Source organism: Trachemys scripta, chromosome 2 (assembly GCF_013100865.1).
Source record: "Trachemys scripta elegans isolate TJP31775 chromosome 2, CAS_Tse_1.0, whole genome shotgun sequence".
In the NCBI taxonomy this organism is placed as follows: Eukaryota; Metazoa; Chordata; order Testudines; family Emydidae; genus Trachemys; species Trachemys scripta.
In genome coordinates this window covers 92,117,617-92,137,010 of record NC_048299.1, presented here as the reverse complement: position 1 = coordinate 92,137,010, position 19,394 = coordinate 92,117,617, and the positions used below count along the sequence as shown (strand labels likewise).

The window sequence follows — 19,394 nt, the reverse complement described above, 5'->3', positions numbered from 1 at the left end:
GAGCCCTGGACGAACTATTGCATTTTTCAAGGAGTCTGGTGTGTGCTCTGAAGGAGCCACTGACCATTTCCATTAGTACTGGCATCCAGCATGGATCTGTTTAACTCGTTGTGGCTGTAATATTTTCAGAGCGTCTTGACCTTTGGAATGTGTGATGGGGCCAAACTCAGTCAAGGGTGGTGAGGTGGATAATGCAATCTGGTCACGGGTAGAATTTCCCTTCCCAACTAGCTCCATATATATTCGGTTGATTTTAACAGCGAGGTACACTGACAGCTCTTCACAGTGATTGATGCTTGGGTCCAGTGTCAGGGCTATGGAATCTGGGTTGATTAGCCAGTGCACTATGTTAAACAGCTCTGCTGGCCAGGATTCTGCTGTATTAAATGCAGAGTAGACAGCCTCTTGTGCTGTAGTGGCATAATCCTGTTAGAGTTGTGTCAGGCTGTCTGCAGGCGCTCACAGTTGTGAGCCACTCCAGACAGCGTGACACTGAAGCAGAGATCCCCAGGGGTTACCCCTGTGTCCACCCTGAAAGATACTTTGAATTGACAGATCACTACAACTCTGTCACTCTTAGGATTCAGATGATCACTCATTTGTGTGCATATGTTTGCTTGCTTTAACCTGTAAATAACTCATTTCTTTTTCCTAGTTAATAAACCTTTAGGTAGTTTATTACAGGATTGGCTACAGGTCTTGTCGTTGATATGAGATCTAGGTTACCAGTTGATCTGGGGTTAGTGACTGGTCTCTTGGGATTGGAAGCAACCTGCCAGTGGTGTGATTTTTGGTGTAAGTGACCATTTGTTTTTTATGCTGGTATGTTTCTTAGGGCTTGCTCCTTCAAGGTGCTGAGCATTCTGGACATATCCAATAAAGCACTTAAGCACGTATCTAACATGAGTTTAAGAACATGTTAGACAAACGCCTGTGAGGGATGGCCTACCTATACTAGATCCTGCCTCAGCGCAGGGGGATGAACTAGATGATCTCTCAAGTTCCTTTCCAGCCCTACATTTCTATGGCTCTGTGAGGTATCCCCACTGAAGCCAACAGGACAACTCATATGCTTAACTTTAACCACATGCTTATGTGCGTCACTGGATCAGATCTGAGTGCTCAGCACATTGGAGGATGAAGCCCTCAGGGCATCTGTTCTGAATCCTGCCCAAAGATTTTAAATTTCTAACTATTTTTTTAAAATGAAGTATTTAAAAATATTAATTTTGTACTGAAGAAAAAAAGTTAGGTAAGTGTCCGTTGTTACTAATTTTTATTACTCATATCTAAATATTCTTAGGTTATACAGAGAAAAGACAGTCTGCTCGATGCTTTTCAAAGGGCTAAAGCTCTGTTTCTGCAAAACCTTATATGCTTGCATAATGCTTAATGATGCAAGTAGTTTTACTGCGTAAAGACTACTCAGGTGAGTAAGCACTTGCAGTGGTAGACACTTGGAATCCTAGTCTTTGTCTAACCTGGGGACATTTCCCCAAAAATTCAAACTGCTTTAAAATTAAACTAGCTTGAAATTTTGGGAAACTGTCCACAGTGTAGACAGGCCCCTAAAGATCCTAGTTAATGCTTACTCAGGCAAAAGAAGCTCAGGACTGTGTGACAATATAGGACAAAGAGGCTTTTGAAGAATTGTGTATATAAACTTGCCTGTGTTAGACCAAGAAAGTTCTGTAAGCCCCTTACTTTACTGTTCACGAATACACTCAAAATTAAAAAATAAAAGCAATTGAAAATGCAAAGGCCGGCAGGACTTACCAATGAGATACATGCCGATCCAATCCCCCGCATCTACTTCTTCCTTTATATCCCAATAGATCACTAGGTCCTGTGAGTGTCCTATGGAATAATACGAGCTGCTGACCATTAGAGTAGATCGGCTGTCTGAAGTGACCAGGTCAGTGTCACTGGTGGACCGTGGAATGGTTACCATCTCATGGGAATTGTTCCTGATGTCCATGTTATGAAACTGGTCAGGGTTGTAGCTGTATCTGAGCGGTTCTTTACACCGGCGCCGATTCTGAGAGTTCCTAGATGGTGACGCCATGGCAGCCAGGCCTAGGAACCTGTTTTGGTACAGATTCTGTGAAGGGGCAGAAAGGAAAGAATATTATTTAGAATGCACTTTGTTGAATTTTATATGCCAGCTCTGAAGGGAGAAAAACGTTGCACTGGAATGAGAAAACAATGAATGAACACAGTCTCTTCATACATGACTGTGAAACAAGAGAAACAGAATTTTTTTCTACAGGAGACGCATATCGTGTATCAAACTTTGTATTGATTAATCATGCCTATGGAGACAGTTGTAAATGCAAGATAGACAGGAGGTTCCCCTGTGCCACCAGGCTCTTCTGTAATAGGGATTTTGTGGAGAAACAGATGGTGGTTCATTTCTCTACACACCCATACATACATTCCAGGGCCAAGGGATGGGGCAAAGACTACTAGAGATCCACTCTCTTCTAAATTAATAGAAACACCATCCTCTTTCAAACACCATCAGCTAAATTCATCGCTGAGGTAATTTCCAGTGGAGTTTACATAGGGATACATTTGAGCTCATGCTCCCCATAAAGAACAATTTCCACCACTTTGAGACACCAGCCAGTGTTCAAAAAGAAATTCTCCTCCCAGATTGAGATCCAAAGTACTCCTGCCACAAAAAGGAATGACCCCTTCTGCCATAATGGATATGTATTAGTGGCAGAGTAAACGGAATTACTTCTCTCCATTAGCCTAACTCGAGTCAGATCAGCCACACTGTGAAATGACCCTTGAGCTGCTGCACCTACCATGGTGCTGCACTCATTCGTGTGCAGCACTAAGACTTCAGAGGGCACATCCCAGGGTTCCCAGCACTGCTGTAAGATGAGCTGCTTTTTGAATATTTTCCTAGTAACTGTGGGAGAGCGTGTCTGTCTTTTCTGGGCACACAGGAGAATTGTGGGAAGGCCTGGAGGACTACCAGCACTCCAGTGGCACTAGCTTGTGTCCAGACTGCAGTAATCTAATGACCCCACTTTCCTGTGACACACTACATGGAGAAAAGTGGAACTGCTGCTACTAGAGACATTTATAAGGAAACTGAGACTGTCTCAGAGAGATATAAGAGATATAACAATGTACAACAGACTTCAAATGGGATGGAATCTCTTGTCAGAAACAGAATTTGCCCCACTAGGTACATATATCAAAGCTAGTATATATGTGCAGTGGGGCAAATTAATGTAACTAGGACCTTTATTTTTCCATTTCCTGACCTTTGTGCATTTAAAAGTGTAGTTTTATTATACATTAATGTATCCTATTGCATTTAACTTCACTGATGGGAATAATTGTACAAGTTAGGAGCAAAATGAAAGGGTTGGCCTTGTGGTCAATTGGCAAGGTTCTGTGCTGATGAGCGGGACTGATTCCTGATGCAGGCATATTATTCCTCAGGCAGCAAAGACTAGGAATGCTACAGGGGTGGTGCTCTCAACAGCTGCAAAGAAAATCAACAGCTCATGCCACTCAACAACCATCTTGCCTGCCAATCATGAGCACTCTTCATTGTCTCTGATGGGACTTTCAACCTATCCTCTTGGGCCACAATAGATAGTAACTAGAATTTTGGACTGAATGTTTAGGAGACAAATCCTGGGAGTTCAGCTAAGGAAGTGAGAAACTCCCCACCAAATATATATATGTAAAGAAAACTAACTAGGATTATAGTTAGTTTTCTTTATGGCACATGCTGAAACATACATATGTTACACTTCCAAATAAAAGAATCTAAGAATTTAATTTTGTTCTTATGAAACTACTGATGTTACACCATTGCAAACAGCACTATGCAAAGATGATATTTTATTGTTCCTTAAGTGAGATCGCTGCAAGGTTTTACATTGTAGACTATTTAATCCTGAGTTTCTAATAAACGTACATTCAGGACCTTTGCACTCATGCACACAGATATCCAATCATACGTGCTCCAAATGAAACACTAGGATGGCTTCTGCAGCAGAGCACAGCTAATATCAGAGATTAATTTGTTAATATTCCTCAGATTAGTAAAACAAGACCTATATTTTCTCACCAATTAGGCAACATAGTAAATGAATGTAATGAGCAGTCATAGAAGCTTGGCTGCTATCACACAAGGACTGGAAAACATTGCAAATACTTTCCTTAAAAGATGTATTCTGGTGCATGATTAGAGGGTATTTGAGCAGTATGGCTAAAATATAAAATCTGGGAGGGATAACAATGCAGAAATAATAAAAGTGTCCTTACAGTATACTTTTAAACATAAAAAGTTTCTCTGTGTTCTTTCCAGAGTACAGAATGAAATACAGTAGGTGCTTGTTTGCAGCAACACCTTCTAAGAGCAGCTGTCGCTTACGAGCAACATTTCCCCGGGGAACACTTTCCCTACTGTGAATTGTCGACACTCCCCATAACAGCAATAGCTGCTTAGGAGCAACATAGCAAAAGGGCATTGATATGTTGCTACTAATAAGTGTCTACTGTGCTGAGACTAGAATTTACTTAAGGGATGCTGGAAACTAATTTGAAGTCCAAAATTCCACTTTCAGTTCTATTCCCATTGAAGTCAATGACAAACCTCCCATTGACTTAGAACAAGGATCGGCAACCTTTGGCCCGTGGCCTGTCAGGGAAATCCGCTCGCGGGCCGGGACGGTTTGTTTACCTGCAGCGTCCGCAGCTTTGGACGATCACAGCTCCCACTGGCCGTGGTTCGCCGTTCCAGGCCAACGGGGGCTGCGGGAAGTGGCGCGGGCCTAGGGATGTGCTGGCCGCCGCTTCCCTCAGCCCTCATTGGCCTGGAACAGCGAACCGTGGCCAATGAAGCTGCGATTGGCCGAACCTCCAGACGCTGCAGGTAAACAAACAGTCCCGGCACACCAGCAGATTTCCCTGATGGGCCGCATGCCAAAGTCTCATTATATATGGTGTTTTTCTTAAAACATCAGCTGCTGGAATCAAGCAACTGCATACATATAATCTTTCATTTACCATGATCAACCCACTCCCTTCCGCATCCCTCTCCCCCAGTAAAACTCACACATACCATCAGTCTAATCACTTCAGTATATTAGATATTTTTAGTTCATTTTCTATTAGGTTGTGATTTCTGAAGCCATCATCAATTTTGGTAAATGCTACAGCTTTTGTATAAGCAACTCCCACTGAAGCTGTGCGAATTATGCACCAGTATTTGCTGGCAGAATTTGGCCCTTATTGCTCTAACCTTATACCATTAAATTAGGCTTGAATAAAGAATAGGCGTGGATGGGTCATTACACAAAGTAAAACCTATTTCCCCATGCTAATTTTTTCCCTACTGTTACTCACACCTTCTTGTCAACTGCTGGAAATTGGGCCATCCTGATTATCACTACAAAAGTTTTTTTTTTACTCCTGCTGATAATAGCCCACCTTAACTGATTACTCTAGTTATAGTTAGTATGGCAACACCCATTTTTTCATGTCCTCTGTGTATATATATCTTCCTACTGTATTTTCCACTGCATGCATCCAATGAAGTGGGTTTTAGCCCACAAAAGCTTATGCTCAAATAAATTTGTTAGTCTCTAAGGTGCCACAAGTACTCCTGCTTCTTCTTACAAAAAGAAATACTGTAACCAAAGACATAAATATTTCAAAACTTGCCGCACAATCTCAAGAAATCATTTATAACTACATATGCGTAATCAAACAAGAGAAACAACAGACACTCAGGTAGATAAATCACATCTTACAAAGGCTGTGAATATAAGAGTACTATAAAACGGTTAGGGATAGAGCACAACTAAGTTAGTTACCTTGTAATTACCATACAAGATAGATAAAAGATGGGCTATATATTTTGAGACAACTTACAGGGACTTGATTTTCAAAGGGTGGGTGCTTAGCTCTTTCTGAAAAGTGCTAGGGTGTCTCAAGTTGAGCACTCAATAACTGAGGCACACAAAATTACTGGTCACTTTTGAAAATTTAAGCCTTAGAAAGTAATGTTGGATGGCATATTAAATACAAATAAATATACAGACGAGACTACAAGATCAGATATGGGACAATGGTAGAAAAGGAGGAACATACATTTTAAAAGCATATGATCATGGACTATTTAAAAGTACAGTATCTGGTTATAGCAATGATATTCTTAGAAAAGAAACTTGATTCCAAGTGCTTCTTTCATATAGACAAGAACTATAGATGGTTGACAACCTGCAATTTGGGACTTTTGTTCTACTATGGCACCAACCCCACTGCAATTTTTATTTAGCCTAATGGTTTGCCCACTGTATTAAAATTGTCTACTTCCATCACTTTGAGCTAGCTTGCAGTTTTGTGGAATTCACATTGCTGTTGTGAGTAACTTAACTGGAGTCTTAGAATGAATCTGTTGTGTGGGCAACACCTCTATACTGCGTACAGAGTCAGACATCTTTATTATACAGCTGGAACATGCACACTAAAATGGCCAAACATTACAGGTAACATGAGAATGTGCCCTATTGAATTTTTTAGTGTTTTAGAACTAAAATCGGAACACTCTACCTACTAAGGATGAACTGGTAATGTACGCCCCCAATTAAATACATGAATATGCTGGTACTCTTATATGACAATCATATTTCAATAATATAATCTTATTTGATTCCTATATATTTTTAAATACTGACTGGTTTTAAAGGGAAAAATGTTTGGGTCCTTTTGTTTGCTGTTTTACAATGCACAGTATAAAGAAAGTCTGCAATTTATTTATTTATTACTTAGAAATATGAGGAATGTGAAATCTGGTCTTCCCTACTTATTCTGGAAGGTTTGTTGGAGGTGTCGGAAATGTGGATTGTGAATTTATCAAAGCCCCAATGGTGCAATGTGCAATAACTATGACCTTAAGTGAAAAGGCAACAAATATTCAATCTCTAATAAAGATGTCCTTCAACCTAAGTGTTTCTCTAGCCTGGTCTACACTAGAAAATTAGGTTGGTTTAACTTCATCAGTCAGGAGTGTGAAAAATCCACACCCCTAAGCGGTGTAGTTAAACCAACCCTATGTATGGAATGCTAGGTGGAAGACTCCTTCTGAGCTAGCTAGCACCACTCAGGGAAGTGAATTACCTACTCATTGGCTTAAGTAGTGTCTATACTGAAGAGCTGCAGCTTTGCTGTTGTACCATTTTCTAAGTGTAGACAAGCCCTCAGTCTTAACTTAATAGATGTTAACAAACAAACAATAGAGTTTTAAACAGGCTGAATAAGACAATTACTCTTCCATGTTAATCAGGTTTTATTTCCTTGGTACTCATGGAGTCATAACCCTACCAATTCTCCCTCCACAAAAGCCTTCAAACTTAAACAAGACCTAAATTTCTAATGTAAGCGAAACAATATTTTAAATAAAAAATATGTTGGGGCCTTTAAAAAAAAAAACAAGAACAAAAAAAGGACACATAACCACTTTCCCCTTTGCAAGTGAACGTTTAAAGTAACAGCAGTAAAGTATTGCCTAAAGACTACACAGTAGAAAAGTCACAGAGATTGTGATGCCAAAGATCAAATGTGTTATTTCACAATCTCTTCTTTTCCAAAGACAGTATTTTCAAACAGCTATTGCTTAAAAAAAGGTCCCTCTTGGGTGGTTTCTTTGATCTGTTGTTTGAAAGACACATCAATCTCAGTCTGAGAATTCTGTGAAAAACATGTGCATACCATATCAGTCATTTTGTTTTTTCAAAGTCTGATGTGTCTGATCAGCAGACTGCCTCTCCCAGCAGAGCCAGTTTTTCAGGGAACACTGCCTATCTATTGACTCATGTTTTCCTGAGGGAGTGGTTACAGCAGGATGCGGGTGTTCTTTTCTTCTAGAGGTTGAGGAGGGAGAGCCCTTTAGTTTTGTTGACATTTTGTTGATGTAATTTTATTTTTATTTGTTATTATTTGTAGTCTAAAAAAGAAGAACAGGAGTACTTGTGGCACCTTAGAGACTAACAAATTTATTAGAGCATAAGCTTTCGTGGACTACAGCCCACTTCTTCGGATGCATATTTGTAGTCTAGTGTCTAGAAGCCCCAGCCACAACTAATGCCCTATTTTTCTAGGTGCTTTGCAAACACACACAAAAATACAGTCATTATTTATTACTATTTGTATTACCATCATGCCTAGGAGCCCCAGTCATGGGGCAATACCCCATTGTGCTAGGCGCTATGCAAACACAGACCAAAAAGTCCATCCCTGCCCCAAAAAGCTTACAATCTAAATATAAGGCAAGAGACAATAGATGGATACAGACATACTGGGGAACACAAGGAAACAATGAGACAATATTGGTCAGCATAGTAGGCAGTGGTGTCAGCACACCAGCCGCCTAACTGTGGTCAAGTGTTTTGTAGGCATTTTGGCAAAAGGAGGGTTTTGAGGGCGGTTTTAAAGGTGAATAATGAGATGGCCCCTGTGACAGATATGACAATTTTCTGCTATATCCTGAACAAACCTTACTGAATTAAGTTAAACTGCATGGAATTAACTTTAAGGATCTTAGGAGTTCATTGTATTAAAAATGCAAATGTTTATGTGTTATTGTGGGATTGTATGTAACGTGTCTAGGAGATGTGACTAATTTAAAACCTGGGAAGCTTTGTGAGCTTCAAAGGACTCTTTGAAACAATGTGCTAGACAAACAAAGTTAAGTGGGATTCTTAGGAAATATTTGGGAGGCAGGGAAGGCAGCTTCTCACCTCTAGACCCATCCCTTTGAAGCTGCGCTCTGGAAAAACCCATTGCTGTTACATGAAGACCAGACCAGAGGCCCAAACTCACATATTCATGGGTGTGCTTGTTCTGAGCTGACGGCTGTTATGAACTTGTGACCATAGAAAAACCCCTTGGTGGGGTTTGAAGGACTGTTCACCAGTAGAGCCCTTGTTGGAGTCAAGAACTGATCTCTGGTAAACTTAACATCTGAGTAGGTTCTTTTATTGTTTTAATATGTTTTCTCTCTGATGCTTTTACCTTAGGAATAAATGTGCTTGATTAGACAGAGCTGTGGGGTGCCTTATTACTGTGGTAATTACCCTGTCCATAGCCTTTGAAGAGAAAGCAAAATTGGCCTACTGAGCAGTCTGTATTCACATTGTAGAGAGAGACATGTATGTCCGGCCAAGAGAGGTGATAGCTGGGGAGCTGGAAACCTGGGAGTGGGTGCCCTTGCTGGACCATGGTGGGGCAATTCAGGTGCAGTAGCCCTGAATGGGAACAGCACTAATCCTGCAAATGACTTCATGTGGAAGGTCCATGTGAGGCCCCACAGACTTCAACAGGGCTGCATGTGAGTGAACTCCTCAATCTGCACAGAGTCAATTGCAGGATCAGGACCTAAACAGGTAAGACAGGCTAAAGATGGCAGAAATTTTCTATTATAAATGCATCTAAAAATATATGACAGAACACAGTATAAACTAAATAAATAAATGCACTGTGGAATCTGTTGTCTGATTATTAAGCTATTGTCTGACTTTCCAGGCAAACAGTGCAAACTTATAACAAGCTAGATGACACTGCTGCAGCTCGCCAAGGTGAAAAAAACAATCTGAGTCCAAGTAAAGGTATAAAGTGTAATAAAATAAATCTATCACTCTGTATACAGTATGTACAGGTCTGTACAAACATAGATACAGTGCCATCTACAAAAATACAGCAGGAATTCACAAGAAAAGCTGTGAACTAGTCTTGTGAAACTTGCAAGTCTCCAACTAAAAATGAATGCAGGGTACATGAGTGCAAACAAAATTCCACCAATTTAGAATGTTTTCCAGAAGTATCAGCTACAATTATTTCTCTGCTCTCATAAAACAGAGAATCTAGGGCTCTTTTGGAAGTTTCCTGATGCAGAAAAGTAAATCTGGCTCCTTAGGAAACTTGAGAGTTCCAAGTGACAACCTCTGTGTAGCAATATATTATAAACTCCATTCATGACAACCTCTTTGCCAAAGAACAAAGCTCAAGTGATATGCACCGTGCATACCACCATTAGAACCCTGACTCAAAAATAGCATTGTATAATTTAGCATGTAGACTATGGACATCGTTTATTATTTATAATGCTCCAGTTTCAACAAAAATACTGCACAGAAATCAAAAGTTAAGTTATTAATATTAATTAAAACCCTTCAGATAGAAAAGTGAATATTTAGAAACCCAAAGCTTGTGTGGGTTTACAAGAGAGGAGAATTTGGTCTTTATGGCTCAAATTTATCTGTGTTGTATTCCCACCACCACCACCACCCACTTCTCTCTCACACACACAGATTTATACTAAATGTAGAAGGTCACAAACTTCATTGCTTTTGCAGGCCAAGTGCATTGCACACACCATAGGCTCCTTGCATTCCTCCATTCCACCCCACAAGCTCTCTGTGTGCCACCCTCCCATCCCCCTCTACTTCAGCAACTTCCTGCAACCTGTCCCCCTCTCCTCATGCCAGGGACTCTGTACACCACCCTTACTCCCCTCCCATCATGCCAAGGCCTGTGTGCCCCCCATATTCCCCTTCCACCGTACCCAGGGCTCTGTGTGCCCTCCATACTCTCTTCCCCCCATGCCAAGAGCTCTCTGTGCCCCCATACTCCCCTCCCCCATACCCAGGGATCTGCAGATTTCTGCCCCCTTCCCCCCATGTCAGGGACTCTGTCTCTCTCTCCCTTTTCTCCCCCCTCCAAAGTACCTTTCTTCCCCCTGGATTTGAAGGGACGGGCAGATGGTTGGTGCCCTCTCTCTCCCTCCCACCATGGAACAGGCTTTAGGGAGACAGAACACTAGGAAGGAAGAAAGACCCTTTTCCTCTCTCTCTCTCTCTCTAGCTCCTCCTGCTCCCTGAAGAAAGAGCAAGGAGGAATTTTTTAAATGCAAAGAGTTTTTAGTCATGCCAAGGGCACTGTGTGCCCCCTCTCATTCTCCCATTTCCTCCATACCAGAGGCTCTGTGTGGTCTCATTTGCTCCACCATTATTATTTCTTTTATCTTGGTCTGTGATATAAGGCTATGTCTACATTACCCCCTGAGCAACAGAAGTTACACTGACATAAGTGCTCCTGTGCACAGTGCTATGTTGGCAGGAGAGCTTCTCCCACTCTCGGAGGTGGTTTATTTATGCCAACAGGAGAGTTCTCTCCTGTCAGCGTAGAGCGTCTTCACCAGATGTGCTGCAGCGGTGCAGCTGTATCGGTACAGCAGTGCCACTGCCGTGCTATATGTATAGACATACCCTTAGTTGTTTAGGGCTTGTCTACACTTACAGTGGTGCAGCAGCACAGCTGCAACAGTGTAGCTGAAGACACTATCTATGCTGATGGGAGAGCGTCTCCCATTGGCGTAGTCAATCTGAGAGGTGCTAGCTACGTCGATGGGAGAAGCCCTCCCATCAACATAGGGCCGTCTGCACTGGGAGTTCGGCCAGTATAACTGCATCACTCAGATGTTTAGTTTTTCCACACCCTTTGAGGGGCGTAGTTATACCAACATAAGTTTGTAGTGTAGACCAGGGCTCAGGGTTTCAACATTTTAATCTCTATTGGGACAATGGGCATAGCTGAGATGGGAGGTGTTGTTATGCCTGAAGCTGTTAATGACTGCCATGCCATCAACCAGGTCTTTGATCTACAATTACAGACCATTTTTCTCTGAAATAAGCAAAATTTCTCTATATGTAATGAGCTTGTTGATTATAGAAGTATCTGTTACCATTTGAAACCTAAGACTGTAATTCATTGGCATGTCGATGTTTGCTTGCTTTAACCTTGTAAATCTCTCTCTAATTTCCCTTTTCTATTTAATAAATCTTCATACAGTCTACTATACAATCAGCTACAAGCATTGTCTTTGGTGTGATACCTAAAGCACAATTGACCTGAGGTAAGTGATTGGTCCTTTGGGATTAGGAGGAACCTGAATATTACAGTGATTCTTGGTATAAGGGGCCATCTATCACAGAGATACCCTCACCTGAATAGCAAGACAGACTGGAGTACCCAAGGGGATCCTCTGTGACTCCATGTTAAGGCTGTTAAAGTGCCTGCGGAGTTTGCACTTGGTGCAGTTGGTTGGTGAAATCTAAGTTCAAAACTCACAACCAACTTGGGGTTTGCGCCCTGGTTTGTAACAGTCTGCCCCGAGGTTGGTACTAATGCTTTTGTGTCACCATTGTGAGCATCACAACATGTCTTCTTGGTTTCTGCTAGTATGAGACCCAGTGCCCCAGTCCCCCTGTGCCTTACTAAATGTATGGTTGTTCCTTCTGCTATAGGACTGTGGGACAATAAGCAAAGAACAGAGTATTATTTCTAGAAACAATTTAATTAAAGAAACAGGGGCTGACATAAACCAGAAAGGACATTTGTGCCAAGAATTAATCTGTTTTTCTCTATTAAGATATAACTGTCATCTTAACTAATATTTTTGTTATACTAATCGGAAGATCTAGAAATTAGGAGAGCAAGGTCTTCAGTTCACAGGCCTGACAAAAATCCTTCCTTCTCTCCCTGCCAGAGCCAGTACTAGTCCATTGGGAGCCCTAAGCAGGAATATTTTGTCTCCTCCCCACCCCTGACAATAATAAAACAGCCAAATTCTTATAATAAAAAGTGAATGTGGGGGGGGAAGCTTGAGCTTCTTGGGGGACTAAGTAATAGCTTAGTCTGCTTATGCCTAGCACTGGCTCTGCTCCCTGGTACTGCTTCCCACCCCTGCTTAGAGCCACAACTGACTTTGCATGGAGTGCTAGCTTATATCTAAGGGCTCTGAAGAAAGGGTTAGTGGTTTCCTTTCTATGGATACATGCCTACATCTCAAAGTGTTAAACACCAACCCAGATAGACAAATTTTGATGGATCCTAGTTATTTTCCATCTCTGTCATCTATAATCCTATTATGTGACTGTGGGCTCCAAACTTTAAGTACACCACCCCCCCACATATACAGAGTAACTTTTTACACCTCTCTAGTTACCACATTATCAGAAAACATGAGAGACCGCAGCAGTACATACAATCCAGTTTTAATATAATGAAAGTTGCAAAATGTTTTTATCCTGATTCATAAGAATGTTTTAGGCTAGAAAATGCCTCTATCTGAGTCATGGTACATGAATCTGTGTATGCTGATGTGCTGCTTTATAAGAGATTTAGCTGTGATTTTTAAATGATTGAGAGAATTTTACTGAAAAACTACATTGTAAAAGAATGCCTGAATTTATTTTGTACATTGCATCCTAAATATTCTGTAGGGAACAATCCTATACTGGCACAGGGTTGCATTAGAAATACATTTTTTTCCCAATCTCTAACTCGTATGATTAAAAGGATCACCTCTGCATGTGATGAACTGCCTAATTAAGAAGTCTATTTTTTAAAACTAATACTTCTTTATCACAATACCATCACATAGTGTACTATAAAAAGTATGTGATTAGTGCTGCTTATGGATACAGTTGGTAGGTGAACACCATTGCATATACTGTAAAGCTAGAGCAATGGCTGGTTTTATAAGATATGTACGGTATTGAGGCAAACCCTCTTATCTAACTGAGGGTCAAGTTTAAAAATGCAGGATTCCCATTGAAAGGTTAGCAAGTGTTCTTTCCTTTAATTTGGATAAGATCTAAAAAAAAAATTAAAAGCTTAGAGGAAACTTTATAAATCATCACATAGTTCTTTAAAGCACCCACACCTCAAAAGAACTACAGATATTTTATCTGGAACCAAAAGGCTTATCTTAGAGTGAAATGCAAAGTTCTCCAAATGAGACACCCTCATTTATATACAGTAATATCCTCTTGTAGATTTGTACATTCTTCTTTTTTGTGATGAGTTCCCACCTTTTTGTATTGTTCCTTTGCACTAGGACATTGCCATTTGCATTGCAAGTTGTGACACACATTATGTCACAAGAAGCCATAATATCCATTACGTTGTCGTTATGTGGTGCAAATAAGAAAGATACTTTTAGATTGTTCAATGTCCTCCAAGGGGATCAAAAACAGAGCAACAGAACTGGGATTATCCCACAGTAATGGCAATGGCAATTCTATTAATATCAGATAGTTCAGAGTTAAAATCTAAGTGCCCTCTTTGACAATCATAGTGTGTTGAGATGAAATATACTTTTCTTTATACTTGATAAGAATACTGTGTTTGCTTTAATGTTGGCACTAAGATTTAGGATGTCCCTAACTATTCATTTCCATGCTTTTACGGGCTTGAGTTTTGTAAATGATGTGATGGGAAAATACAGTATTGTCACTGAGCAAATTCAAATTTCAACTGTTTATTTTTTTGGGATGGGTGTTAATGGAGGTTTTTTGTTTTGTTTTATATATATGAAAAGACAAACACAACAGAGCATGACCTCTCTATTTACTCAAGTATTTTCTTGTATTTTGGATATATAGTGTAAGTAGTTTTAAGTGATGGGCAGATATTGGGATATTGCTGCCTATAACAGTATGCTTTATTGCTCAAATTATATTTCAATTTTGCAAATACACCCAGAGCCTATAGCTAGTTATAAGTCAATGTATAAATAAATAAACCCATGTGTGAAAGATGTGAAAGAAGAGAAGGTCTATTAGTCTAGAGGTATTTATTCATTTTAATGATAAAACATAATTTTCAAAAGAACATAGGTGCCGTGATGTTGGTGTGGAAGAGGAGACAGTTTTTTTCTTCTAAATGTAATCCTTACACTTCCACACAATCTGTAAATTAGTTGTTCCTACAGCACCTGCAATATATCAGCTTGTGTAAATGTGTACCTCTGCCCTCTCCTAGATATAATGGGATTTACTCACCTGTTTGGAATCGTGTCACCTTCTATGTCTGTTAGTCTTAATGCTACTAACAAAGATTCTCCTTTAGCTCAAATAGTAAAGGACTGTGTGTTGGGAGGAGAATTTTGTGAGCTTCATACCCCATTCTACACATATGCAGTGTAGCTCAGTACCTGCTACCTCTCTGTTTACAGGGACTAATTATACATTGTTATGGTTTTTCCAGAGATATCCTTCCACTGACTGACAGGAAGGCACCATTACTGAAAAATGACAATTCCAGAGACAGAAGGGAAGAGTGGGCAGTGGCAGCTCTGAATTACTTTTAAATTTAAGTAAGTGTAAGCTTGCTCTAACCTGTTACTTATACAGGGGGCATGAAGAACAGGTCCTCCCTCCATTTGGAAAAATATGGTGAGAAGTGTCCCAGTCACAGGTCAGCAGTTGAAATTGTGCAAAATATTTTCTTTCACTTAATGGCATTTAAAAAAATTATTGGTGAAATGTCTAAAAAATACCAGGGCTTTCGATCTCTGACACCAACATCCATCACTACTTTGGAAGGCTGAGGCCCAAAGGAAATGTAAAAGATGCATCTCTGGAGGAGAGGAGGCATTGTATACTTAAATATTGTTCTTTGTAGCTGCAGGCAACACAGGCAGCTGCTGTAAGCTGTAGTGCATCATATTTAAATATTTTGGAAAATCATATCTCCTCTGACTAATAGGATACAGCAACCCCTTCCTTTAATCCTTCTGAGATGTGACCCTGGCCATTTGCCACTTCCAGGTTGAATGACTGTAATAAGCTCTAGGAAGGGTTACCCTTGAAGGTCACTCAGGAACTTTAGCTAGCATGAACTGTGGCTCACTCTCCTTTTAAATGTAGCAAGCTGACATGATCACGCCACACATGCGTTTCTGGGCTCTGCACAAGCTCCCAATTCCCTTCTTGTGCAATCTAAGCTGTTGGTTGTCAAGTATAAACCCCTGAAAGGTCTATGACCACTGTGCCTCAAAGACTACCTCTACCACTCTGCCCCAGCATATCAGTTATGAGTTTCTGGAATGCTCTTGCTATCTATCTATAAGGTAGAACTCTTGGGGACAGGTGGCAGAAGTCTTGGTGGTGAACCCTGAGCTCTAGGAGTCACTCCTTGGGTCTGCCAGAGCACAAGTTTGCAAAGATATTAGGAGGTAGTTAAAGATGCAGTTGTGCAATCTATTTCTCTGTTTTCAGGGTCACTTTCTGGGAAAGGCAGTGTTATCACCAATGGATAAGAGTTGATAACCCTGCACATAGGTCTTGTGCTCAAGTGATGTTTATTGTTTTTAAATTCTTATAAATGTACCCACATATAAGACTCTATTTCTGGCTTACAATAATTACAAATTACTCTTGTATCTTTTAGTTATTAAAGAATCTCTCCCATCTGATTCTCTCCATTTGAAAAAAAAATCCATTTATTTTAACTCCTAAAATTAATTGAATCTTCCTTCCCACTTTGTCAGTATTACAAATGCTGTAGAAGCACAGTCAGAATCCCATTATATTTACAACTACAGGGAATTCAAATCATGAGTACTGTACAATATTTACATAAAAATACCAGTCATTATGATGACTGCTTATATGTCCTCAGCAATTAGAGCTTTGTCTAATTTGCACACAGAAAAAGCAACAAATATCCCCCTAGCAAGATAATTAATGTCTAAGGCCTTTACTGACTACCATAAATTGCAAAATTCAGTGCACAGAGAACAGATCCCCATAAAACTGGAAGAACATAACGACCTGGTTACATATAAGGCAGTATTTTGTATTTTCCGGGAATTCAAGTTTTTCTGTGGATTCAACAGCAAAGAAAAATGTAAAGGTAAATAACAGAAAATCGCTTATTTCAGTGATGGAAATAATACTAGCAAGGCACTCACACACATTCTGGCTCTTTTTATGAATGTACAGCACTTTAGAAAATCCAGGCTCTTCAGAAAGGTGTATAATACAATAACAATATGTTACTGCATGCCCAGCATCTCACAGATTCAACTATTATACAGCTAGTGTCAGTCATATACTTTTGAGTTTCACATCATGTATATACTGTGATGACTGATATTTGTGTTTTGATTACTTTGAATCACTTCAAGGTTAAAATCTGTGAATTTCAGAAAATGCCCCATGACTGTGGGTGACTGATGCATTCAGTGTTTTGTTTAAGTATGAAGGTGAGCAACTGCAATGTTACAGTTGCCTGCTGCTCCCAGGACTTCCTTGGGATCATCTTGTAAGGGTTACCATGATGTGGTTGAATAAAATAAATATACTTGTGCAGGGCTTGTTAAAAAAAATTTTGTATGGGAACTTAACATGTAAAGAAGATTACTTCAAATGTAGCATTGTCAGGTTTAGCTGTAAAGGGATCTCAAATTGCCTAAGCTTCATTTGTTTGATATTTAAACGTATACTGGGGGCAGCTGCAACTAGCTCTGAGCTATGACGCATTCCATTATGAATGGTAGTGAATTTATAATGGAATGGTATGGATGGTTTTTATAATCAGAAAAACACACTGACCTTAACACTACACAGGTGGAGCAGCATAATGACCCGGCAATTGTAAGCGCATCAATTCCTGGGGAAAAGTTCAATGACATTAACTCAGCATGTATCCCAAAACCAACACAAGTGACATAAAATACAGAACATTGTGTTTTCTACCAAAATATATCTTGCATATGCCAACATTTCATTTATTTACTTAAATTTTTTATACTGAGTAATTCATATGTTAACTGTACATTCTTTTCTACTGAGAGATATTATTATGATACAGCAGACTTGGATGCTACGACAGTGAATGATGCTTTTTAAAATTATTTAAATTAGGTATAATAAACTTTTCAGACTATCGAAGATTAAGCATCAGATTTCATTTAGCCCAAAAGGGAAATGAAACAAAACATCCAGCTAAGATATGACAAACACAGACTACTACTGGCTCTTTAAGCATCATCATAAGAAATTGGTCAGATTGAAAGAGTTTCGATAGACAAGAGTCAACCAGATTTCCATTTAAACCACCAATGTATTTGTAGTGGTGGTGCCAGGTGAGTTTCCATTGCAAAGGAAGATATTTTCAGTGCCCTGTACTTGCATTTACCTAGTATCAAACACAATTCAAAGGCACGAAAATCAGAGCTGTGTTCTCTGCTTATACTTTGTCAATATCAGAGTAGAGAATGATGATGAGGAACCTCTGCTCTTCCTATAAACCATAAGCAGCTATTCACTTGAATCTTAGGAAAACTTCAGAGAGGAATAATCATGAAATACTAAACTGTAAAGCCTTAGTCATACCATGGGTGAAATCCAGCTGTCATTACTCAGGCAAAATTCCTAAGGATTGCAGAATATCTCCCAATAAAATAAATATAACTTTCAAGAACCCACAGTACAAGAAAATTAGTAACATTTTAATTCAACCTATATTTAATACTTAGTAATGGCCATTACATTTCATTTTGTAACTTTAATCAAGCCCCTCTGTTTCTCTTGCTTTTTTTATAGCTTCTTCATTTTATTACCATAGAAGCATATAGACATCTAGAAACATCCTCACACAAAAAGATGATAATAATCTCCCATAACTCTTTAATCTGTGCATCTCTTGAGTCTGTCACCCTGCAAACTAAAATTCATACTTATCCCTACTTTTCCTCAGGGTGCTCAAGAATGACTCAGAAAGCTTTCCTAGGCAGAATAAAATTTCATAACAGCATGAACAAAAGAGCCTCGGCACACCAAATGTACCACTATAAAAATGTTAATTCAACAAATCACAAAAAAGAACAAGAGAAGGAAACCAATGGAAAAAATAAGAATTCAGCAGGAAAAGTACAGTCTTCAGACATCCTTAATTATAAAATAATTTCATTTGATTACATTCCACCTATATTAAAAAAACTAACTGCAAAATATATAAAAGACATCAAATACAACAGATAAAATAAAATAAAATAAAATAAAATAAAATAAAAAGACAGATATTGCCCTGTCTTCTGCCTACCCTCCTCAAATGCCTTTCATTTTGAGGGATGTAACTCAATTTAGTCCCAAAGTTACATACATTCCATATCAGAGGGGTAGCCGTGTTAGTCTGGATCTGTAAAAAGCGACAAAGAGTCCTGTGGCACCTTATTGACTAACAGATGTATTGGAGCATAAGCTTCGTGGGTGAGCACCAAGGGAGGAGAAACTGCTTTTGTAGTTGGCTAGCCATTCACAGTCTTTGTTTAATCATGAGCTGATGGTGTCAAATTTGCAAATGAAATCATCTCTGAAATTGGCACTCTCACTGAAGAACTGTCTGGATATGTGGACTCTCTACTAAGACCCTACACCACCAGCACTCCCAGCTATCTCTGTGACACCACTGATTTCCTGAGAAAACTACAATACATTGGTTATCTTCCAGAAAACACCATGGATGTGGAGGCTCTCTGCACAAACATCCCAAACACAAATGGAATCCAA

The 19,394-nt window shown here is 39.6% G+C and overlaps 1 protein-coding gene across 1 annotated transcript in view; it reads right to left on the bottom strand.

Moving 5' to 3' along the window:
* Window positions 1–19,394, bottom strand: part of HECW1 (HECT, C2 and WW domain containing E3 ubiquitin protein ligase 1) — a 381,766-nt gene that overhangs the window by 274,765 nt on the left and 87,607 nt on the right. Inside the window, exons 2-3 of the mRNA XM_034759497.1 lie at window positions 17,436–17,493; window positions 1,777–2,101 (exon numbers count right to left, since the gene is read on the bottom strand). Coding sequence (XP_034615388.1) covers window positions 1,777–2,101; window positions 17,436–17,462 — 352 coding nt within the window. The 5' untranslated portion in view covers window positions 17,463–17,493. The remainder of the gene's footprint in view (window positions 1–1,776; window positions 2,102–17,435; window positions 17,494–19,394) is intronic.